This window comes from Helianthus annuus, chromosome 11, assembly GCF_002127325.2.
Source record: "Helianthus annuus cultivar XRQ/B chromosome 11, HanXRQr2.0-SUNRISE, whole genome shotgun sequence".
Taxonomy (NCBI): Eukaryota; Viridiplantae; Streptophyta; class Magnoliopsida; order Asterales; family Asteraceae; genus Helianthus; species Helianthus annuus.
The window spans coordinates 140,961,987-140,987,138 of record NC_035443.2 but is presented as its reverse complement, the minus strand read 5'-3'; the positions used below and the strand labels follow the sequence as shown (position 1 = coordinate 140,987,138).

Below are 25,152 nucleotides of genomic sequence, written 5' to 3'. Positions count from 1 at the left end.
CCAAAAACCTTCTCTTCTACCAATTCCATTTGGGAGTGAAAAAGCCACATTATAAAGAGTTTTGCTTGAGGACAAGCAAAGATTCAAGTGTGGGGGTATTTGATGTGCACAAAATGCAACATATAAATTACATCAATTGTGGCATAAAACTAACCCTTTTTAGTACTAATGTTGGAAAAAGTGTGCTTTTGTCTTCCTTTTGTATTTTCAGGATTAAATGAGCTCAAATGAACAACAGAAGCAAAAAGACAGCTAAATCTAACATAAGTACAAGAAAAGGAACAAAATGTGGCATGCCCGACCTCCCGACAGCATCTTCCCAAGCAAAACAAGAAGACAGAAGCCTGAACACGCCCCGTGCTCAGTGAGCACGGGGGCGTGCCCAACTGTCAGCAAAAAAGACAAAGTGGTAGAAGCTTCCATCACCCACCACGGGGCCGTGCTCAGCGGGCACGGGGCCGTGGTCAACAATAAGATTTGCGGAATCAAGGCAAATCTTGATAGTACAAATATGCTTCTGCACACGGGGTCGTGCTCAGCGGACACGGGGGCGTGGTCAACTAATGTAGACAAACTACATTTAATGAAGAAAGAGAGGAGGATGGACACGGGGCCGTGTCCAGCGGACACGAAGCCGTGCCCGAGCTTCTGTTCAGCCTATAAATAGGAGTGTTTGGAGCTCTTGCAACTCATCCCTTGGCACACCACCTCTCTCACACTTCCCCCACCACCCACCACCATCACAACACCATCATCCACCACCATCATCCATTGTCCATCATAGAGTGTGTGAGTCGTCTCGGGATCCAACATTGATCGTAAGAGTTCTTAACAATCAAAGGCCATGTTTGCCTAAGTCTCTTACATCACTTAATGAAGACAAGTGTTTAGTGTAATACTTTTTATTTTTAATCTTTTGTACTTTTTAATTGGTGTTGTATTAATGACTTTAATTACTAGTTTCTTATGCTGAAGGTGATTCTTCCTTATCGTTTGTCTGTGGTGTCTTGGCATTATTTTACTGTCTATATAAAATAAAAGATTTTCACCATTCATATCTCCACGGTCTATATGGAGGTATGTTGGCTACCTGGTCGAGGGTTAAGGGAACGGTTTGGTAAGAGTCTTGCCATTGTTCAGTGTATAGATCCTGCAAAGGACCTGGGTCAAATTTAGTAGGACCTTCTTCAATACCCAACGGTATTGGATGGCGGGGGTCCAAACTCTTTGATCCCCTCATAAGTTAAACTACTACTAAAACTTTAACCCAGCTACTTAGGACTGTATCCTTGCTGACTCAGACTACTTAGCCGAGGGTAACGTCGCCTTCAAAAGAGGGGCCTACCACATTATGCATTAATAACTTAATTAATTATCTTTCAATATTATCCAACCCTTTAGGATTGTATCCTTGCTGACTCAAACTACTGGGTTCAGGGTAACGTCGCCTTCAAAAGAGGGGCCTACTACAACAACTAAGATAATCTCTTAAACAAGTGTAAAAGTGAGAAAATAATCAAAGGTTACACTACACACGAGTCGGATCCAAGTGATTCATCTTGTCTATCTGTTTTTATTTTTATTTTACTTTTCAGTATTTTAGTTAGTTTTATTTTCCTAGTTTAAAAACCTTTTTCTAACATTTTGATTTGATTAGACGTTGAGGATAAACCGGCACTAAAAGCTCTTGTGTCCTTGGACGACCTCGGTATCTTACCAACACTATACTACGTCCACGATGGGTGCACTTGCCCATATGTGTGTTTAGTGTTAGTGAATATCGTGTTTATAAATTTAAAACTTGGCTAAAAAGTGTAAAAAGGGTTTAAAATATACACCTAAAATATATATACACTGACACGCATCACCAGACACTGAGAGTAGAGGGGGCAATCTTGACCCAAAGCCTTCCAAGTGGGTCAATTTGGGTTGCTTTTAAAATTATATGGGTTGGTTTGGGTAAGATATTTTAACTAAATGGGTCACAATGGGTCACTTGAAATTCCATCTTTTTATTTTCGGGTCAAAACGGGTCGACAACATTAAAGAAATGGGTCAATGTGGGTTAGTGTCATAAAGAAATGGGGTAGGTTTCGGATCGGAATGGGTTTCGAGCCGGCACAAGTATCCGCACGAGACGGGTTACGGTATGAAACAAGTTTTGGATCGGAACGGGTTCAGTTCAAATTGAGTTTCGGGCGGAGACGGGTTTTGGCACGACGCAGGTTTTGGATCGGAACGGGGTCGGTTCGGGTCGTGTTTCGGGCCGACACGGGTTTCTGCACGGGACGGGTTTCAGATCGCAACGGGTTTTGCACCGACACGAGTTTCCACACGAGACGAGTTTGGGGTCGGGACGGGTTTCGTACAGTTGCGACGCGAACTGTTTCTACCCGTACCATTTCGACCCGTACCGTTTCGACGCGTACCGTTTCGACCAGTACCGTTTCGAACCGAACCGTTTCGACCCGTAGCGTTTCGATGGGAACCGTTTCGACGCGAACCGTTTCCACGCGTACCGTTTCCACGCGTACCGTTTCCACGCGTACCGTTTCCATGCGAACCGTTTCCACGCGAACCGTTTCCACGCGAACTGTTTCGACCCGAACCGTTTCGACCCGAACCGTTTCAACGCGAACCGTTTCGACGCGTACCGTTTCGAGGCGAACCGTTTCGACGCGAACCGTTTCCACGCGAACCGTTTTCACGCGAACCGTTTCCACGCGAACCGTTTCTACCCGAACCGTTTCCACGCGTACGGTTTCCACGCGAACCGTTTCGACCCAAGCTTTAGTTTGTCGGATTTCGGCATTAAGAGCAACCGTGTCGCCCTTTGTTTTCCGGCCGCAGCAACCTCCGAATTTTATATATCCAAAATAAAATAGGTTGGTACGTCTGAAACAACAATGTACAATATAATTGATATATGAAAAAACACGGACCTCCCGCGATTAATCCAAATCAGATTGAATGGCTAACTAAAGGCTGGTAAATGCATCGCTGTTGGCGTGGATATTAGCATCAACTGATAATGTGTATGTGAATTAATGCAGATCATGTAGATCGATTGAACTTAAGTTTATATAGGTATGTATCTTTGTTAATTAGATTTCTCTCTCTAGCTTTCTGTAATGGAGACAAAGAGGGCGACGGAGAGATCAAAGAACAATTAAGTTATAATATATATATATATACACACACGCGATCATCCTAGCCGTACAATCTGGTGCGAATTCACTCTTGAACCGTTTCGACCCGTACCATTTCGAACCGAACAAAATTGCCCCTTGATGTACAATCTCTTTAAAAAAACATTTTTAACCAACCCGACCCGTTCCGACCCGAAACCCGTTCTGACCCGAACCCGTTCCGACCCGAAACCCATTCTGACCCGAACCCCTTCCGACCCGAACCCGTTTTGACCCGAACCAAAACAACCCCTTTTTTAATTGACCCGTTTTAACCCGAACCCGTTTTGACCCGAACCCGTTTTGACCCATGACCCGACCCGACTCAACCCGACCCGTTTGCCAGGTCTAACTGAGAGTGATCCTGATATGCTGACCAAGGACGAGGACGACTTTCAACCGTTCGCGCTATCCGACTTTGGTGAGGGCTTACCCTTGCTGATGGCTTCCCTGACGAGGTTCCTTTTGTCACTCTTGTTTCAGTCCATGACCACCCCCATCATTGGCCATTCCGATGGTGAGCCTATCATGATTCCGATCCTCGACGTCGTACCTCTCGTGGTCATTCCTCCCGAGGATCTGCCTCTTTGATGATTTGTTTGATGATGACGTTGATTTGCTTGTTGATGATCCTCCTAATGACACCCATGATGATGGAAAGTTAGATAAGAACATTGTTACTAATTTTACTTTTTGAGATCCCTGTTATTAAGTTATCATCTGATTCTAGTATACACTCGATTTCAGACTCCTTTGAGTCTGCGACATTTTCAGCTTTACAGACGGTCAGGTCACCGCTTTTTGCTACTGACTCGGACGACGACGCCGCTATGACTGCTGCACTAACACCTGCTTAAGATCACATACCCTCACACGACCAAGAGATAGCCCCTGAGCTAGCTTCTGTTCCTTTTGGGTCAGCCTGATGATGCGTCTATTGATTTTGAGCCGATGCCTGACCCTGACCATGTCTCTTTTGGTTTACCAGACATTGCCCTCCCCTTTGTATCTGACCCAGTACCTGCACTGGTTGATCTTCCTTTTGTGGAGACAATTGCTACTACACCTGCACCCGCTGATGTTGCTCCTTTTCCCCTATGGGAACTGACGCCTATTGCCCCTACATAACTATCGCTTTCTTTCAGGACATACCCTCACCCCGGGAAGGTACTCCAGGTCAGCACCCGCGTGACGATCCTTTAGCTATAGCAGCATTTTCCCCAACTTCGCAGGCCGCACCATTTGCTCCTTTCAATACTTCACCGATGGACGAGCCATTCCGATGGTTCCTACCACATACTATGCTGATTTCAGACCCCTACCATCCCTCACGTTATGAAGGCTACACACGAGATGAGTTGCTCCTGTCACATCAGCTACAGTTTGAGGATATGAGTCACAGAATTTTGGAGCTTGAGCTGACACCAAGTCCTCCACCCTGTCTACGCCAGTATACTTTGATCCTCCACGTTCATCACTGCCTCCTTCTGCACTCTCACCTGCTGCTCTTGCACCTTTCTTAGGTGTTGACGCTCGTTTCCTTACTATCCAGCAGCAGACCAGTTAATTACTTCGACGTGTATACAAGCTCGAGGAGGTGCTCGCACATGTTAGCAGTTTGCTTTTCTTCCCTTCTCCACCTCAGTCACCAGTATAGTTGGTTTCTGGATTTATGCGGATTACATTACTCTTGGGTAAAGACACTACAAATGAGCTGAGATTACGGAGACTTTTTAAAAGACTACTTTTGACCACGTGATTTTGATACACTGAAAGACTTATTGGGCAAGGGTAGGGTGACCCTGTGTCCCATTTGATGTGATGCACTTCGTAGACAATGTGATTGTGGTTGGTAAATATGAAAGCTCAGTCGCTATGTTCTCACTAAGCACGTTGCTGATCTGCATATTTGTGCTATGACTATAATGCTACATGCTTACTTGCTACGTTCCTTAATGTGCTGAAAATGGGTTAATTAAAAACAACTAAAATTACCCTAATTCTAGACTCTCTAAGCTTTAAATTTATAAAACTAAGACTCGATCTAAACTCTAAACCACACAACCGGCAAGTGAACCGATCAATGTAGTAAAGCTAAAGCAAGTCCGAGTATCGAACCCACGAGATTCTACTGATTACGCTACGACTCTATCTAGACCTAGACTGACACTACTTAACTAATTTGTTTATTAATTGGGGGGGTTTTCTAAATATCCTAAAATTATAATTAAAATCAACTAAATTAACTAAACGAACTAGGCACGAACTCACACGAAGGCTGAACTCAAGGATGATGAAGGAACTACCTAGACAGGAATCCTGATTGCTTTTAGTTATGATTATAATTGGAAATTGTCTGCTATGGAACCGGGATCTTAAAATTCTCACCTCTCGGGAAATCTAAGGACCCCTAACCCTTCTCAAGAGCACGCTAAGATCCCCTAAAGGTTGTTAAATTACCGGTTATTAGACTCCTTTACAAGACATCTAATGGGTTTATAAAAGTATCCTACAAGGCTCACTCCCTTACGAGACCTAAACCTAGGATAGGCTTGTTTTCTCAGCTAGACTTCCTAGACAGCAGCTAAAAGGTTAACTTCCTAAGAAGGACCCACCTTGTGGTTTAATCACTTATACCTAGCAATAATCTCGCACCTTACAGCTGTTGATGATTAGTAGAGCACTTGATTTTATAAAAATACCAATTATTACTTCTAAGGTTACTTACTCGATTTTCACCCTAAAGGATTAAAGATTTATTATGTGATATAGACACTCACCAAAACCTAAAACCCTAGCCCGACTCTATTATGTGATAAAGACCGTCACCAAGAATCGAACGAAGCAATAATCAATATTCAAACAACATCAAGCACGCAAACACATCTAACCAATAGAACAAGCCGTTTACAATTTATATACAATCCATAGCATTCATAAATCCAAAACATAATCAAAACATACAGCAATCATTCAACCATATCTAGGTAGTTAAAGAAAATTAGCCAAGAACCATAGTCACTAAAAAGAAATAAGTCTCAAATAAATAACAAATCATGTTCATTGGTTCGAATAACAAAAAGTAAATTTAAACCAAAACACTAACTCGTTGTGAACCCGGACTTGAATCTTTGATCGCGGCTTGAACCCTCGAACCAATCTTCTCTTTATTTTCTTGATTGCAACCTCCTGTTCGATCTCCCTCTCTGTTTGATGTTCTGCCGTCACTAATAATTCCCCTCCTGTTGCGTCCAAGGGCGGATCTTAGTAGAGCCGTGGCAGGGCCACGGCCCTGGCAAGTTTTTCGGCCGTAGTGCTAATTTTAGTGCCCGTGTCTTTCAGCCCTGGCAGGTTCAACGGGCAAGATCCGCCACTGGTTGCATCCGCTCTTCGTTCGTCTGATGTGCGTATATATATTTGCCTTTTTCTCCCAGTTGCCGTCTCTCGTAACAATATTTTAGATAATTGATAAAGCCCAATACATCATAATGTCACGTAATTGTATGCTGGCCTATAGACTTTTGGCGGCCCAATCCATATTTATAACAACACTCTTTAAAAGCAGCAGCAACTTTTTCCTATTATAATTCATCCAACATGGCCCACAATCCAATTTCTACGTAGACATGTCATGTCTTGCGGCCCCACTTTCCAATTAATATATCCTCATTTTTTTTCTCTATGTTGCCTTGCATAGAGATAGCGGGTTCGGCCCACTCATAAAAAATAGCTGCAAATTCACTTCGGTCATAGGCGTCTTACTCTGCCCCACTGGCTGGTCATTTCCATATTACTCGTGTTTGCTCCATTTACACCAGGACTAGCCAAAACACAATATGATATAATAAAGCACTAAAACTAACTAAAAATAAATAAAACCTATACAATAATTGTACAATTTACACGGGACAAATATGTGTATTTTACCCCACATCGGAGGACGGCGGCGGCCGACGGTGGTGCCAGCGACGGTGATGGTGGGGAGATTTGACTCAGGTTTCGGGTCTTGGGTTTGGTTACTTGGTGATACTCGGTCTAGGTCAGAATCACGTTTAGTTTCGGTTAACCGGTCAGGTTCGATTCAGTTCAGAATCAGGCTACGTATCGGCACAGGTTAGATTTGGTTTCGGTTTAGTTAATCTCTAGGTGTTTTGAGTTCATCTTGGGATGTTTTGGACCAGGTTTCGGGTTCCGTCTTAGCAAGTTTCGGGTTCGGGTCATGTTTCGGGTTCGGGTCAGCCCGGTCGACACCAGAGCAACACGAGTCAGCAGGTTCGGCCTGGTACGAGGCAACTTTGGTCAACGACTCTAGTTTAGTCAAACATCAGCCGTGGTTCGGATCAAAATTGTTTCAAGTGCGGGTTTTGGATCGGCTCGGGTCGGGTCGGGTCGGGTCGCGGTTAGTGGTTCGAGTCGACTCGGTCAAACTCGGTCCACCGAGTCAACTCAGTTGACTCGATCAACTCAGTCGAACATCTTGAACGCGAAAGAATAGGTAAAATTTAGTGGCGCGATTATTTATGTCGTTTTAATAATCTTTACTAACGTGAACGAGCTCGACCCGACTAACGAATTTACACTTAGTGACTTGGTTTTAAATATTTAGCGTTTTGATATATTTCACGTAAACTATATAATATGTGTTGAATTGATTGAATTTTGTTAAAATAACGACAACTTGGTTGTCCAGGACGTCCAAAAACAGAGGAAACCCTGCCCGTTTTTCGAGAAAATCTGTAAAATAATTTCGTTTTATTATAACACCAAGTTATCGGATTTAAATAATCTTTTATAAAAACAAGAGTATAATTCTCGTTAACACTATATGATATACGAAAATGACGATTCGGATATTACTTACAATAATAAGTGTGGTTATTATGCTTATTCTAAACTACAAGATTTCGACAATTCTTTTATAAAAGAAAATAATAAATAAATAAATAAATATAGTCCATATATTTATTTCGAATAACAAACAACACGCCTTCTTTTATAAAATAAATATAGTTTTATATATTTATTTCAAATACCGAACAACACGACTTCTCTTATGAGAATAAATATAATTTATATATTTATTTGAAAGTTCAAACGACACGAATTCGTTTTATCAAAATAAATATAGTTTATATATTTGTTTCAATTATCGAACGACATGAATTCGTTATAAAAATAAACATAGTTCGTATATTTATTTCACGTATCAAACAATACGAGTTCTTTTATAAAAATAAATATAGTTTTGTATTTATTTCGAACCTCAAGCAACTCGTACTCATTTACAAGGATAAATATAGTATATATTTATTTTCGAACACAACAACTCGATGACAACTTTATAGAATAGATATAACTTTTTATATTTATCTTAAATGCCTAATCGTCATATACATATACTTTGATAAATATCATACGAAACGTAATATATGGTACGAGTCTGTTATATGATATTTTCATATAAATAGTCTTTTTATACACATACGACTACTCGAGACGGCTAACGCAATATAACGATATATTTGTATATTTTTATAAATATTTATATATTTTTTAATAATCTCTTGAGAACTAAGTCTTCCAAGACTTATTAATTACCGACCTTAGACGAAACTTAACGGATACAACTTCCTCGTTTCCTTCAAGTTAATAACTATCATCGAATCATTCGGTTAACGTTTCGGTAGAGCTCAGTGACACATAGACTAGTTACCGCTTTTACTTAGAAACTTATAAGATATTCCGTGTTAGGAATATTGTAGAATGCACGCTAGCAAGTCAAGTCTTGGAAACGACATCACGAAGTCGTAAATTAGCTAGCTTTGCACAGGAATATTCAGGTGAGTTCATAAACCCCACTTTTTACTGTTTTACATTTTTATAAATGTTTTCGGGGGTGGAAAGACATGCACGTTTTGCAAGAACATACAAAGTTCTAAACGAACAAAAACTCGTATTTCTAAATCATATTACGAATGGATTTTGAGGAACTCAAATGGATTATACTAAATATACCGGTTTTTACAAAACAAACGCGTATTATCGAAATGTGAATGATTTTGATGAGTAGGGGTGGATCGTCTGGTGGTAATATGTAGAGTCTGGGGAGTTGGCCTCAGAGACTGGGGATGTTCAGCCTTAGAGGCTGGGGAGGTTCAGCCTTAGAGGCTGGGGAGGTTCAGCCTTAGAGGCTGGGGTAAAATACATGTTACAATTTTTTTAGACATTTTATACATGGTATGATTAGTTTAAGGAGGGTTTACTGCTTAGATCATGTGAGTGGTGGGTACAACACTTAAGGCCATTAATCCTCATCGTAGGACCGAGGGACATGAGTGATAGATCTATTTGGGTGTAGCGAGCCCCATCCATGAGTCCGCAGAATGGGCCATGTGGTGATTATGTCTTACAGCCGAGGCCCGGTAACAAATTTGCTAGGTTTGAGTTTTCCTGCATCACTTCACACATACCAGTGGCTTTGTTACCCCCAGACTCAGGCTTGCTGGGTGGCGGTCTGCGAGGTGGGATCACCTCGGCGGTTGGGAGGACCGTGGAATACCCCCCCTACCAGTGGCTTTACAACCCATTGGTGATCTCTTTTTCCTTATTGCTACATACCAGGGACATACATATTTACAGAAATACTTGATTTATACAAATTAAATACCAAGTTTATACAAATTCAAAGCATAGGATTATGAGGGCATGGAGTCAAAGTCAGGGTGCGCATTGACGGTTATACATACTTTACAAATACAAGAGTTTACAAATACATGGTTTTAGGAACATAATGCGTTGCAAATACAAAGTTTCCATACAACATGACAAGAAAATGATTTTAAATTCGTTTTCTCAACAATACTTCAAAAACCGGTTATTCAAAAAGATTTATTTCAAATCTTTTACAAACAAACTATAAACTTGCTCAACTTTATGTTGACTTTTTCGCATGTTTCTTTCTCAGGTTACTTTTCAGAAATCATGGCACGGTTGGAATAGGAGAACCATGTGGAGTCGAGTACTTAGTGCGCGTTCAATTTAAAAGACTTAGATTATTTGATTCCGCTGTGCAATGAAGATACCAGTCCAGTCACGCCAGCTCTGATAATTTCGGGGTGTGACATAATTAAAATTAATTAATTGTACAATACCTGAAATTGTGAGGGTTGTCATATTCTCCCCCCGTTAAGAACATTTCGTCTCGAAATTTTAGGTTCTGCTTCTAGTTGCAGGGGTCTTGGGGAATAAATGTAGGTATTTTTCCTTCATTCGATCCTCACGTTCCCATGTGAATTCTGGGCCGTGTCGTGCATTCCATCGAGCCTTGACGAGTTTGAGACTACTCCTGCGTGTTTTGTTAACCTTTCAATCCGTAACCTCAATTGGTTCTTCAACAAAGTGTAGTGTGTCGTTAACATGAACTTCGTCGGTAGGAATGACTACGGTTTCTTGTGTTGGACTCTTTTTCAAATTTGATACGTGGAATGTATCATGAACGCCAATAGTTCAGCAGGTAAATCCAACTTGTATGTTACCAAACCAATTCGTTCCAGAATCCTAAATGGACCAATGTACCTGGGGTTCAACTTCCCACGCTTCCCAAAGCGTGCCACACCCTTCCAGGGTGAAACCTTCAGTAAAACCATGTCTCCCACCTCAAATTACAGAGGTTTTCTTCTGCGGTCCGCATAACACTTTTGTCGATCACGAGCCGCTTTGATGCGTTCTCAGATCTGGAAAATCTTGTCTGTTGTTTCCTGGACCAACTCCGGACCAACTATGTTGGGATTGAACCCTACCAGAGGAACAGATAATGAAAGCCAAAACCAGATCATGACAGTGGATTCTAAATAAGCAGCTGTTTACTTTAAAGCTTTCCCCTTGACAGTGGTTATCTAACAGCTGATAGATCTCAAGTACTGCTTAATAGAACAACTGATGAACCAAACACTGATGAAACTCTAAAGACTGCTGAAGACAAACACAGACGCTCTATCTACTGCTGTTTCCTAAGTACTGCTGAAGACACAAGCACTGCCCATTCAAAGACTGATCAACTTTGAAGAAAGCACTGATGCTCAACATCAGTGCTCAGGCTACATCAGTGGAACGTGAAGCTGTAGTTTTCTTATGTTTTGTATTTTACTTATAATCAGTTGTTAGACATCAGTAGTCTGTATAAGAACAGTGTTTACAGGTTGTTAGATGTCACTATCATGGTGACGTCAGCTGAGATGCCTCAGTGGTTTGGTTTGCCAATAAATGGAGCAGTACCCTGTACTGTTACATTTGATTGACTGAGTGAGTTCTTCTCCTCATGTCTAATCCTTTCATCTTGTGCAACCAACCTTGGAGCATCATCCTGAGGGGGAGTTTAATATTGTAAGCATGCTTATAATCATTTGCTTTGTAATTCAATCATTCGACTTAATGTGAAGCATTTGTTTATCAAACTATTCTCTTCCTTGATTGTGTTTACAAAGTTTGTATTCATTTCCGCTGCATTTAATCTTAGCTTATATCCATTGTTTTGTCAAAATTATACAAACAAACACAATCATGACAGCCTCCGATCCTAACAATTGGTATCAGAGCCCAGACAGTCAAATTCGATCTAACAATCAATTTGACATAACAGTTCAGCTCAAAATTCATTGATACTAAGGTTGATTGTATTTAGTTGAAAAACAGAGCAACGAGAAATCATGTTCAAAGTGATGAATCAGATACTCTATAAAACAACCAAGATGTCATAAGATTCACAAATTTCAAACAAAAAGTGATATCATGTACGAATCGCCCATAGTTTTCAGATCTGAAGACATGTCTGGTAACTATGGCATGATTATTATTCTTCAAAAATTGATTTCAACTGTTGTTATGAAATTTGTGATGATTTTATCATGTTTAATGCTAAAGTATGAACCTCAGATTAACAAAACCTATGTTCATATAAACATTAGTGTTTTGCTAACTTAGAAAGAGGAAAATAAAACTTTAGTCATGAAATCTTATGTGTTAGAAGGCAGAAGGACTAAATCAACCCTGTCAAAACACATTAAGAAAATCAGGGGTCAAAACAGTCCAAATCATATGTAATGTGAGATTTGGTAATTAAGCATGTTCGTATGTGGCCAGATCTCTCAAAACATTACTGCAAAATGATTCAGGATTAAGTATTTCCTCAATAAAATCTCCCAGTAAGTGTTTTTGTACTTATGAATGGGAAGGGTAAAAAGGAAATAAGAAAATGAACAAAACTCAAAAGTGTGTTTATCTCAAAACTTTTGAAGTCAAAAGAAAAGAGTATAAACATAAAACACCTATGAGTCAAAAGTTGGGTAAACGATGGTCATTATGCAACTGTGAGCATTCATTAATTCAGGAAAAGTTCAGGTAACAATGGTTTCTCCAGTGATTGACTTTAAAAGAACAATTTGCAATCAATTAACAAGAAAATGATCCTAATCAGTGGTCATAATGATGTGATCATAAGCCTTTTAGGATGTTTCCAGATCCTTTTGATGTTGTTTTCAAAATAACCTTTATTTTTAGAAAGGTGTTTTTCTCAAATAAAACCGGATATATTATCTTTTAATATATTTTGAACTTTTACTCTTTTTAAATAGTGAAAGTCTCTTTCACCAGTCAAGAGGTAATTTCCTTATTTTTTTATGAAGTTACTTTCCTTAAAAACAAATCAAAAGGAAATGGTGCATATGTCAAGGTCATATCAAATTTAAATTTGTTTTGTCAAAAATTGATTGCTAACAGTTGTTAAATTACTGAGATACTCATGCTCTAATTCAGATAATCAGACACAAAATGAGTAGCCTTAGTAAAAAGTCTTCATCATCTGGGATGCTAAACCATCGTCAGGAATAATAAACATGTGGTAAAATCTAGAACATAAATTCTTGAAGAACTGCTGATAAAATAAATTGACAACTTGCATTTAAAATGTAACTCCTTAAGTATAGCATTCCTGCAGATCAACAGATGTTGGACATAATATTGTGTTAACACAAGACAAAATCAATTCCCTCATCTGAACAAGCAGGTGCTCAAATTATTTGTCAAAAGTTCAACCACTGTTTGCACTAACTGTTGCTGAGTTAATGGTTTTTCATTAATTTACCACTGTTTTCCCTTAACTACTGTTGTGGTCAAACATTTGTTTCCTAAAGTCTGTCCACTGTTGAAAGTCAACCTCTGCTTCCTCATTTTCATGATATACACTGTTGCTCAAAATCAGTGTTGTATCCACTGATATGGTAACCACTGATGGTAAAAAGCACCCACTGTTCTATTTATTACCGTTGTAACCACTGATAGTTGCTTCATCAGTGGCCCTCTAAACAACTGTCCTCCATTACTCATCGTCTCATCAGAGGTTAACACGTGGTCAGTTTTTAGCCATCAGATCTTTATAACCGCTGCCACATCAGCACTCACTTTTTCCCTAAATAAAACCCTGATTAAACCCAAACAGGGGCTCACACTGTCGAATTGAATTCCAAAATTCTCTTCTCAAAGCAGTTTCCCACTCTTCTTCTCAAAAACATTCTTCGATCTTCTTCATCAAAAATGACGAAATTGAAATCAAAATCAAAATCATCTTCTTCATCTGCTCCTAAAGACGCCACTCAAATGGTTGCTGAATCCAATGAAATTCGTTACAAATCCCCTCATATCTATTTGGGTATACTCACAAAACCCACAACCGACAACACTTTTGACTCCATCATTGACACCTTATCTGCATCAAAGTACAAAGCTTTGTTTACAGCAGACGCTCCCATTTATCTACAAACCCAGAGAGAGTTCTGGAACAATGTTACCCTTGAAAAACAAGGAGACACTGTCACAGCCATCAACTCCTCGATACAGGGTAAAAAGATTCAAATCTCTCCACAATCCATTTCAGAAGTCTTCAAACTCGATGATCTGAAAGGTAAAACCTCTTTTTCTAAAACCGAGATGAAAAAGGATTTCATGAATAGGGGTTATGCAGAGCAACCAAAAAGGGATACCTTACAAAAAGGTTTCTTCCCTTCTGCACCAAGGTTTTTATTTCACACTCTGTTGATGTGTGTTTCTAATAAAACAACTTCTTTTAATGAAATGCCATAAAAAATTCAATGCCTGGGATATGCAATTTTAAATAATGAAAATTTTAATTATTCCCAGGAGATTTTTGATGATTTGGTAAAAAATGTTGATAGCAAAGCATTTCTGCTCTTTCCAAGGTTTTTGAGCTATTACTTTGAACAAAAATTTGAAAAAGAAGATGCAGAATTGCCCAAACAAGGTGCTCACTTTAAAATAAATTGTTTAACGCCTGAAACATTCTCTAGAATGTTGGCACCTATAAAAACAAAAGTAGAGGTACCTGAGCAGAATTTAGCAGATGAAACTGCTCCTCAGGTATCGGCTGCTGAGCCCACTACTCCAGGTGATCAAAGCAGCACACCCACTGTTTTGAAACCCACACCTGCCACCACTAAAAAGACCAAAAAGAAAACATCCAGAAAGCCCACCAAACCCAAAACAAAGGCACCTCTGGAAGATGAGATCCCAGAGCAACTGCCAGTGACAACACAAATGTCACCATTAACCACTGCTGCTACTTCCTCACAGCAGTTGGATGAAAGATCTCCACCCTTGCCTCAAACTCCTCCTGCATCCTCACAAAAGGATCAGATTGTAAACATAGGGACCCCACAATATGAAGCTCTGGACCCACTCGGATCCATCTTCCACAGTCCTGATCCCAAGGACATGTCTCTTTCAACTCCTTTATCCTCACCCCTCATATTACCACAATCCATGATACCTTTGTTGCAGGCAGTGAATGTAGCTCAGACACAAACCAGTTCCTCTCAATCACCTATCACTGAGAGTATACTCCCACAAGTGACTGGGTCTGATGTCTATACCTCTGCTATCCCAGCAACAACTGAGGAGGTTACACTGCAGGAGTTACAAGTAACTCCTATCAGTAGTTCAAGTGGAGCAGCCACTACAAATGTTGAACCCACTGGTTTACATTTGGACAGTGGTTTCATTCATAAGACTCCCTTGAAGGCAATTTCTTCAATAGCACCTCTGAGAACCACCAGTGAGGTTGTTTTGCCCACTGGTACCCTCAAAAGGCTATCAAGTACTGAAGAAAGAAGTCCCCAGTACCAATAACAAAGGGCATCAATAAATGACTTTTGGGATTCAGTTCCTAAGTCACACATTGGTACAACCACTGCTGGTGGGGATTCAGATGATCCCATTAACTTGGGTGATGATTCAAAATATCAGGAATTGACGGGCAGGGTTGAAAACCTTGAAACTTTAGTTGCTGAAATAAAGGATATGGTGCAACAGCTTCTAAAAGCTCAGAAAGCACAGTCCACTTCTGCTCCAGCTCAAGCACCTGCACAACATGCACCTGCTGCAAATGAGATATGGAACATGTTCCAACCACTGCTGGAAAGACAAAAACAGATGGCTGATCAGCAGCATGCTATACATGTACAAAAGCTGACTAACATGGGGGAATCAAGATTTAAAGATACTCAGGCAGACATTAAAGCTATCAAAGCTCATATCCAAAGTGCCTCTGGAAAAATTCCTCCCACTGTTCTTTTCATGAATGAACCCTTCCCAGATAATGCCAAAAAGGGGGAGAAGATCAAGTGGAAGAAAAAGGGAATTGAAGATGGTATCTATATTGAGCCAGAAAATAGCCAAACCAAAGCCACAGTATCAACACACAACACATCACCACACACCACCACAACCACTGCTCCACCATCATCAACATCTGTGATCACATCACCAAAACCAAATTCACCACTAAAAACAGCCACCCCATCATCACCTCCTACCAAAAAGCAGAAGACAGCAGATGTTACAACATCTGTTGTAATGACAACAGTGGTTGAAACACCAGTTGTTTCAACAACTGTTAGTCAACCACAAACCACCTCTCAAATCACTACCATTCCAACCCCTGCTCAAAAGCAGAAGACATCTACTGACACATCAGTAGTTATAATGATAACAGAGGTTGAAACACCTGTTGTTTCAATAGCTGTTAGTCAACCATCAACCACTGCTCACACTATTCCTACATCACAACCAAAATTCCTTTCATCCACAAAGCTTTACACCAGAAAGAGAAAAATTACTCAGGCAAATGAGGACAAATATGATCCAAATGCTGCAAAATATCCGATGGAACTGGAAGCTGTGAAAAATGAGATGAGACAATTTTACACTGAAGATGATCCTTCAAACAGAAGATTCCCTTCACTCATAGGCTTCATAGTCCCAAAAGATATAGATGAATATCTTGAGCTCAAAGCAAGGCAGGCTAAGATAAGAGCCAAGATTGAATGTGAAGGTCAAAGTGATGAAGCCATCTCTGAAAGCCTGGAATTCTTGCTCACAAAAGTTAAGCAGATTGAAGATTTTGCACAAGAATTAAGCAAAGAAAAAGCTGATCAACGAAATAAATTAAGAAAAGAATATCTTGCTTATATTATGAAAGAAAAATTCTATCCTGCTGAAGAAAAAAACAGTTTGAAGAATGGCCAATAGTTGCTTTAAAGCATGAGGCAAATAGGATTGATAGAATCAAAAATGATCCTAGAAAAAAGAAGACTGCTCCAAATTGGAGCAAATACAAAAAGCTCATAGCTGACCTAACATCTGAGTACAAGAGAAAGAAATAGGAGCTGGTGGATGCAAAGGTGGACACTGCCACTGCCATAAGAAAATGGTCAAAACAGCATACTGATGAAGCTTATGAAAGGCTTAAGAAAAGAAGGATAACTGTCTCAGACACTTCAAAGAAGCCTGACTACAAAAAGCTTGAACAACAGATTGAAAATCTCAAAACACTGCTCACATCAGCTGATAATCCTATTCTTGTGTCAAACCAAGAAGAAGGAAAACAGTTGTCTAGTGAAGAAGTAAAGAAAAAGGAAGTTGAGTACTTCACAGAAACCATCAAGAAAATGGGTCTAAAAGAAGAGAGCTCAGTAAAACTTCAAAACCTTTTCAAAAAGGTATTAACCAATCCTGCATCACCAAGCACTTCAGAAATATCAGACATTGAGCCAGATCAACAAAAGAGACAAGAGCAAATTGAAAAGGAAACTGCAGAAGACGTAGCTACAGCAAATGATGTCATTGAGAAGGCCCTCAAACAAATGTCTGATAACTTACAGCTTTTCACAAGGCCAACATCTCCAAACTCATCAGCAAATAAATCTCTCCTAAGAAACCACCATTAGGATTAAAAGTACTAAAGTGGATGTCTGATCAAAAGACCCACGTATTGACCTTGGTCAGATCCAATGGCGAAGTGAAGTACATATCAAGGAAAGAAGCACTAGGCCTTGGTGTTGAAGATTTGCAGGAACTCCTTGAACTTACACTGTGTAGGGATGAGGATGACTCAAGTTCCAAGGATTTTGAAGAAGAATTTAAAAGACAAACTAAGGAACTTCTTATTAGAAATAAAAATCCAGAATAAGGAAGGGTTTTGGCATTATCTGTTCCAGGGGGAGATTGTTGGGATTGAACCCTACCAGAGGAACATATAATGAAAGCCAAAACCGGATCATGACAGTGGATTCTAAATAAGCAGCTGTTTACTTTAAAGCTTTCCCCTTGACTGCAGAAGACTGCTGAAGACAAACACGGACGCTCTATCTACTGCTGTTTCCTAAGTACTGCTGAAGACACAAGCACTGCCCATTCAAAGACTGATCACCTTTAAAGAAAGCACTGATGCTCAACATCAGTGCTCAGGCTACATCAGTGGAACGTGAAGCAGTAGTTTTCTTATGTTTTGTATTTTACTTATAATCAGTTGTTAGACATCAGTAGTTTGTATAAGAACAGTGTTTACAGGTTGTTAGGTTATTAGATGTCACTATCATGGTGACGTCAGCTGAGATGCCTCAGTGGTTTGGTTTGCCTATAAATGGAGCAGTACCCTGTACTGTTACATTTGATTGACTGAGTGAATTCTTCTCCTCATGTCTAATCCTTTCATCTTGTGCAACCAACCTTGGAGCATCAGGCTGAGGGGGAGTTTAATTTTGTAAGCCTGCTTATAATCATTTTCTTTGTAATTCAATCATTCGACTTAATGTGAAGCATTTGTTTATCAAACTATTCTCTTCCTTGATTGTGTTTACAAAGTTTGTATTCATTTCCGCTGCATTTAATCTTAGCTTATATCCATTGTTTTGTCAAAATTATACAAACAAACACAATCATGACAGCCTCCAATCCTAACAAACTAGTTGTCTATCACCCGCGTCAGCCCAACAAATCGGTGATCAACACTTACGCCCATAGAGAGCTTCGAATGGTGCGGATTGAATACTTGCATGATAACTGTTATTGTATGAAAATTCAACCAATGGTAGGTGAGTGTCCCAACTCCCACCTAAATCCATAACACAAGCTCGCAACATGTCTTCTAACGTTTGAATCGTTCGTTCGCTCTATCCGTCTGTCTGCGGGTGAAATGTTGTACTCAGATTTAACTGAGAACCAAATGCTTCTTGAAAGGATTGCCAAATCCGTGACACGAATCTTCCATCTCTATCAGAGATGATTGAGAGAGGCACTCCATGTCGAGCAATAATCTCTCTCATGTATATCTCAGCAAGTTTACTTGTGTTGTCTTTTTCGTTGATAGGCAGAAAGTGCGCAGATTTCGTTAAACGGTCTACTATTACCCAAATTGTATCGTGGCCCTTGGGCGTCCTTGGCAACTTCGTTATGAAGTCCATTGAAATCTGTTCCCATTTCCATTGGGGTATTTCAGGTTGTTGCAGAAGACCTGAAGGCTTCTGGTACTCGGCTTTCACTTTGGCCCAAGTTAAACATTTACCAACGTATATCGCAACATCGCCCTTCATTCTTGGCCACCAATAGAAACCCTTAAGATCTTGGTACATCTTATCCGCTCCTAGATGAATCGAGTATCGTGACTTGTGAGCCTCATCAAAAATAACCTTCCGCAAACCACCAAACAAAGGAACCCAAATTCGTTTCATGAAGCATAACGTTCCTTCCCCGTTTGGTACCAATTGCTTCTCCATCCCACGGAGATACTAATCCTCGATATTCCTTTCTTTTAGAGCTTCTCTCTGCGCGACGCGAATGCGCAATGAGAGGTCTGTCTGGACAATCATTTCTAAAGCCCTAACCCTTATGGGCTTGATCCTTTCTTTCCGACTTAGGGCATCGGTGACCACATTCGCCTTCCCTGGATGATACTTGATTTCACAATCGTAGTCGTTCAACAATTCAACCCATCGTCTTTGCCTCATGTTAAGCTCTTTTTGATTGAAAATATGTTGTAGACTCTTGTGATCCGTGTAAATTGTGCATCACGTGCCATATAAATAATTTCGCCAAATTTTCAAAGCAAACACCACTGCACCCAATTCTAAATCATGCGTAGTGTGATTTCTCTCGTGGGCCTTCAGCTGGCAAGATGCATACGCTATAACCTTCTGACACTGCATTAGTACACATCCCAAACCTTGACACGAGGCGTCGCAATGTACCACGAAGTCGTCCGTGCCTTCGGGTAGGGATAAGATCGGTGCGTCACAAAGTTTGTTCTTCAATAACTGAAATGCTTCTTCTTGTTTGTCTCCCCAATCAAACTTCTTGTCTTTCTGTGTAAGGGAGGTCAAAGGTTGAGCGAATTTTAAGAAATCCTCAATGAACCTTCGATAATAACCAGCCAAACCTAGGAACTGTCGAATCTCGGTTGGCGTCTTAGGAGTTTCCCAATTCTTGATCGCCTCGATCTTTGTGAGATCCACATGAATTCCATTTCCATTAACCACATGTCCAAGAAACTGGACTTCGCGTAACCAGAACTCGCACTTCGAGAACTTTGCGTATAACTTCTCCTTTTTAAGCAGCTCTAAAATGGCTCTTAAATGTTGTTCATGCTCGTCCTTCGTCTTCGAGTAGATCAAAATTTCATCAATGAATACAATTACGAACTTATCGAGGTACGGCTTGCAGACTCTGTTCATCAAATCCATGAATACAACTGGCGCGTTTGTCAGACCAAACGGCATAACCAAGAACTCGTAATGTCCATATCGAGTCCTAAAAGCAGTCTTGGGAATACTCTCCTCTTGTATCCTTAACTGATGATAACCAGATCGCAGATTGATCTTTGAGTAAAAACTTGAACCTTGCAATTGATCGAATAAGTCATCAATTCTCCGCAAAGGATATCTATTCTTGATGGTCAACTTGTTCAACTCCCGGTAGTCGATACACATGCGAAAACTACCATTTTTCTTCTTGACAAACAAAACTGGTGCTCCCCAAGGCGAGAAGCTTGGTCTGATAAATCCCTTATCTAACAACTCCTGAAGTTGCGTTGACAATTCTTGCATCTCCGAAGGCGCAAGTCGATAGGGTGCTTTAGCCACAGGCGCGGCGCCTGGAATCAAGTCAATGCGAAATTCGACTTGTCTTTGTGGCGGCAATCCTGGAAAGTCTTCTGGAAAGACTTCAGGATACTCCCTAGCGACTGGAACATCCTCTAGTTTCGGCTCAGCGGCTTCTTTATCAATGATATGTGCCAAGAAGGCAACACGTCCCTTCTTCACACACTTTCGAGCTTTTAGGCAGCTAATGATCCTCAGAGGTGTATCACGCTTCTCTCCGTGTACTATGATTGTTTCTCCATCCGCCATTGGGATGCGAATGGTCTTCTCGTGACAAACAATCTCGGCTCTGTTGCTGGACAACCAATCCATCCCTACTACCACGTCGAAGCTTTCTAACTCGACTGGTAGTAGATCTAGTGTAAATTCGTGTTCTCCTAGCTCTATCACGCATCCTCTGATGACTTCATTTGTTTCTACTAGCTTCCCATTAGGCAGTTCAATTGAATATGGAATGTCTAACTTACTAGCAGTTAACCCAAGCATATTCTTAAATTCTAGTGATACAAAACTATAGTCGGCTCCAGTGTCAAACAATACAGATGCAAAGCGTTGATTTATAGGGAACGTACTAGTGACAACATTCGGGTCCTGGCGTGCTTCCCTTGCTCCAATGTTGAATACCCTTCCAAGAGCTTGATTGAGTTTTGGGCATTCACGCTTGAAGTGCCCGATGTCTCCATAGTTAAAGCATCCCGGTCCTCGACCGTTACCATCTCCATTACCGCCTTGATTGTTGTTTTGATTGTGGTTACCATTTCTTGCTTGATTCCCAAAGTTACCGCGATTACCATTTCTGCCATTGCGGTTCCCATTTCCGTTACCTCCCCGGTTGTTGTTACCAGATCCTTTTTGGCCACCACGGCCAGTACCAGCCCAGCAAGTGTCTTTTGAGTGACCCATCCTTCCACAGGATTCACATTTGCTAAGTCTGCACCGGCCAGCATGATGATGTTGGCATAAATCACACTTGGGCAGAGTGCCCATGTATCCTTTCCCTTTTTGTTCACTGCCAGTCTTTACCTCAGCTGGCGGGTTTGTATCCCTCCTCTTGCTGGCACTGCCAGTACTTTTCTTAAAGTTCGAGACTTTTCTCTTGTTTTCTCCTGATGATTCGACATGTGTCTCCTTCTTCTTCGGTTCAGAAATTGAAAACTTGTTAAATCTGATGGCTTCTTCTGTAAGTGCCACGCTGAGATCAATGGCTTTAGTAATCGTTAGAGGCTTCGAAGTCGTTACCATGCTCATGATCTGGGGTACTAATCCCCAGATGAAACGATCCACGCGTTTAAATTCGGGCATGACCATGTACGGCACCACATGGGACAGATCGTGAAACCTCTGAACATATTCGGCGATTTTTGGGCCTTCCATCTTTAGGTTCCAGAATTCCGTCTCTAGCTTTTGTATCTCAGCCCGCGAACAATACTTCTTCCTCATGAGCTCCTTCAGCTCATTCCATGTTAACGCCTATGCCGCCACCTCTCCCAATGTTTGCACTTGCAGATTCCACCACAATAAGGCACCATCAAGAAACAACCCTGAGATGTATGTAACTTGTTGCTCAAGGGCACACTTGCTCATCCTCAGAATCGAATCCGTCTTTTCTGCCCATCTGACGAATGCAACAGCACCTCCAGTGCCGTCGAAATTTGAGGGCTTACAGTCAAGGAATTGTTTGTAGGTGCAGCCTATACAGGCAATATGATTAACAATCAGCACTAGTGGATGTGTAAGAAGTATCGTAATGTGTCTCAAGCAACTTAACATTACCATTGGGTGGGTTGTTGTTATTGTTGTTGTTGTTTGAAGTATTCCTGCTTGTTTCTGCTTGGGAGGCCGCATACTATGCTATAGCTGCGGCAATTAGAACCTGGAGTTCTGCTTGGGAGGCCGCATACTGTGCTATAGCTGCGTTTCGTCGTGGAGGCATCTTCTAAAAGATGATCATATTGGTCAGGTCATAGTAAGTCTAGTAAATATGCATATATAATAATATCCATCAACCACATAACATCCCATGTTATAATATAAAACAAATAATTCAACAAAGCATGTAGTGAGAACGTTGCCATTGAGCTTTCATTAATCGTGACCACAATATAGGTTTACATGTTTTACAGTACATCATACATCAAAATATGATCATAGGGTTACATCACCCCCCCCAAAATACAAGTCAGTCAACACTAATCATATACAAAAGTGTGGTCTTCTAAAAGTCTTTGTCTGCTGGCCCAATTGCGACTTTCTCACCAAAACAACCTACCTGCACTAAACCAAAATATAGCTACGCTGATGGCGGAGGAGGAGGAGGATAAGAGAAAAGCAAACGGCGAATGTGCACCCAGTCCTCCTCAAGGGCATGAATAACGCGCAGAAAATAGGCAATCTGCTGCTCAGGTTTAAGGAAACGAACATCCGAATCAGGGGGCAGCGGGAGGGGAGCGTGTGGTGCGGCAAAAGGAGAATGACAGTGACATGGGGGAGGACGTGGAGTCCTCTCTAACTCCTGAATGCGATGACTCAGTGCGTCCTGCTGCAGCTGCAGGGATATCAGTATGTCATCTCTGGTATACCCGACATGGAAAGGGTGATACGGGTCTGATAGCGGCATAACATTGGGCGAAGACCACAGAAACGGCTCGCCCGAAGGTATAAAAGATGGTGTAGTGTGAGGGAACTGGGACATGAACGGAACAGATGACGATACAGGTGGGACAAAAGCAGGCTGCTGCCTCGATGAACCCTCCCCAGGACGAGGTGGAGGAATGTCCTGGAGAAACGTGATAGGAAGATCAGTGCGATGGACATCAGAGGGGTGTGGGTGGAAAAATGGAACATCAATAGGTGCGGAAACAGGTGCTACAAGAGGAGTGACTGGTAGCACAAACGGAGGGTAGTCATCATCATCCTCGATCCACCCATTATGGGTGTCAGCGTATCGAGGGTCGACATGTGTGGCAAATGGTGCATGGTTGACAACAGGTGGTGCAAGAACGGGTGCATCAGCAATAGGAACATCCACCACTGGTGGTGCAACAATGGGAATATCAACAATAGGTGGTGCAAGGACTGGTGCATCCACAAGAACAGGGTCGTGCACCGGTATAGGGTCATGGGCAACAACAGGCTCTGGTGCTATGATAGGCTCAGGTCCATATCAAAGTCAGCGGGTATATCAAGAAACTGATCAATAGGAGCCATTGGTGCCTCTAAGGGCTGGTCAACAGGAATAAACTCGATCTCGTGATCGGGATCAAAATCAGGAGGAAAAACTGGATCAAACTCGTCCTCGAACTCATGATCAAACTCAAACTCGTGAGGTGAACCAGGTACAGCTGACATCGCCACGTCTGAGTCAGCGTCAGGAGAGTAGTGCTGCACGCCCTGGTCGTGCAAAGAAGCGGATGCCACAGACTCAAACGAGTCTGGACCAGGTGAATCAGAAGGAGCCTCCTCTACAGGAGCCTCAGTAATAGGAATAACGACATCATCAGCAATCGGGGCCCCACCCTCATGGTCGTCCTCTGGGGGACCCTCAACGAAAAGATCGACGTCGTCATCAGAAACAACATCGAGTGGAAAATCCTCAATGGGAAATGCGGCAAGTGGAACGGGAGCAAGGATCTCAGCAAGAGGTGGATCCCCAGCTAGAATGCCATCAGCGGGCTGAACATCATCCCCGAGGTCGGGCAAAGCGAATGGCTGAAAATCATCATCATCCGTGCTCGTGGTATCTGACGTGTAAACCTCGCTCTCGGATAGGATCTCGACGTCCGAGACTACCGCCATAGGATCAAGCGTATCTGACACTCCGGTATCCGAAGATGACATGTTGTCTGTAACAAACAATCATGACAATTGCACATATATCAACATAAAATCAAATAATCATGTAAGTCACAATAATGCAAGTAATCGTCCTAGTCTTCCCCAGACTATCCCTCCCAGCCTCCTAGACTGAACTATCTAGCCTCTCAGACTAACTCCCTGGTCTCTAAGACCAACTCCCTGGCCTCTAAGACCAACTCCCTGGTCTCTAAGACCAACTCCCAGTCTCTAAGACTAAACCTCCCCAATCTCTAAGACTGAATCCCCCAGTCTCTAAGACTAAACCTCTCCAGCCTCTAAGGCTGAACTCCCCCAGTCTCTAAGACTGAAATATAAATTTGAAATGTGTAATTGTGCCTTTTTGTTTATAAAATGTTTGTGCCCCGGATCTGGACTTTTAGTGTATGCAATGTAAAAATGTTTTCGTGAGAGCCCTAGTGATCATAGTCTAGACTCGAGAAGGAATTCTAGTTCGCTATGATCGAGGCTCTGATACCAAGCTGTCACACCCTGGCTTTTGCGGAAGCGTGGATTTATTTTGGTGTGACTTCTTAATACCATAGCAACAATCATAACAATGCTATATGAAAATAAAACACACGATGTTCATCCATTCATTAAGTTTAATA

General features: G+C 41.4%; 2 protein-coding genes across 2 annotated transcripts; both read right to left on the bottom strand.

Annotated features, from left to right (window-relative positions):
• Nucleotides 1-18,706: 18,706 nt before the first annotated feature.
• On the bottom strand, nucleotides 18,707-21,997 carry LOC118484086 (N66 matrix protein-like). Its single transcript, XM_035979977.1, has 2 exons — nucleotides 21,314-21,997; nucleotides 18,707-18,718 (listed from the first exon to the last, which is right to left on the bottom strand). The coding sequence occupies exons 1-2, from the start codon at nucleotides 21,995-21,997 to the stop codon at nucleotides 18,707-18,709; spliced, it is 696 nt and encodes a 231-aa protein (XP_035835870.1).
• Nucleotides 21,998-22,979: 982 nt separating this feature from the next.
• Nucleotides 22,980-24,526, bottom strand: LOC110888505 (proline-rich extensin-like protein EPR1). Its single transcript, XM_022136030.1, has 2 exons — nucleotides 23,903-24,526; nucleotides 22,980-23,840 (listed from the first exon to the last, which is right to left on the bottom strand). The coding sequence occupies exons 1-2, from the start codon at nucleotides 24,524-24,526 to the stop codon at nucleotides 22,980-22,982; spliced, it is 1,485 nt and encodes a 494-aa protein (XP_021991722.1).
• Between the last annotated feature and the right edge of the window lie 626 nt (nucleotides 24,527-25,152).

Excerpts from the sequence above, each read along its gene's own strand:
- LOC118484086 (XM_035979977.1), bottom strand. The coding sequence starts at position 21,997 with ATGGTCATGCCCGAATTTAAACGCGTGGATCGTTTCATCTGGGGATTA.
- LOC110888505 (XM_022136030.1), bottom strand. The coding sequence starts at position 24,526 with ATGTCATCTTCGGATACCGGAGTGTCAGATACGCTTGATCCTATGGCG. Across the intron at positions 23,841-23,902 it reads CTGTTGACCAGCCCTTAGAG|CCTATCATAGCACCAGAGCC; the intron begins GCACCAATGGCT and ends TATGGACCTGAG.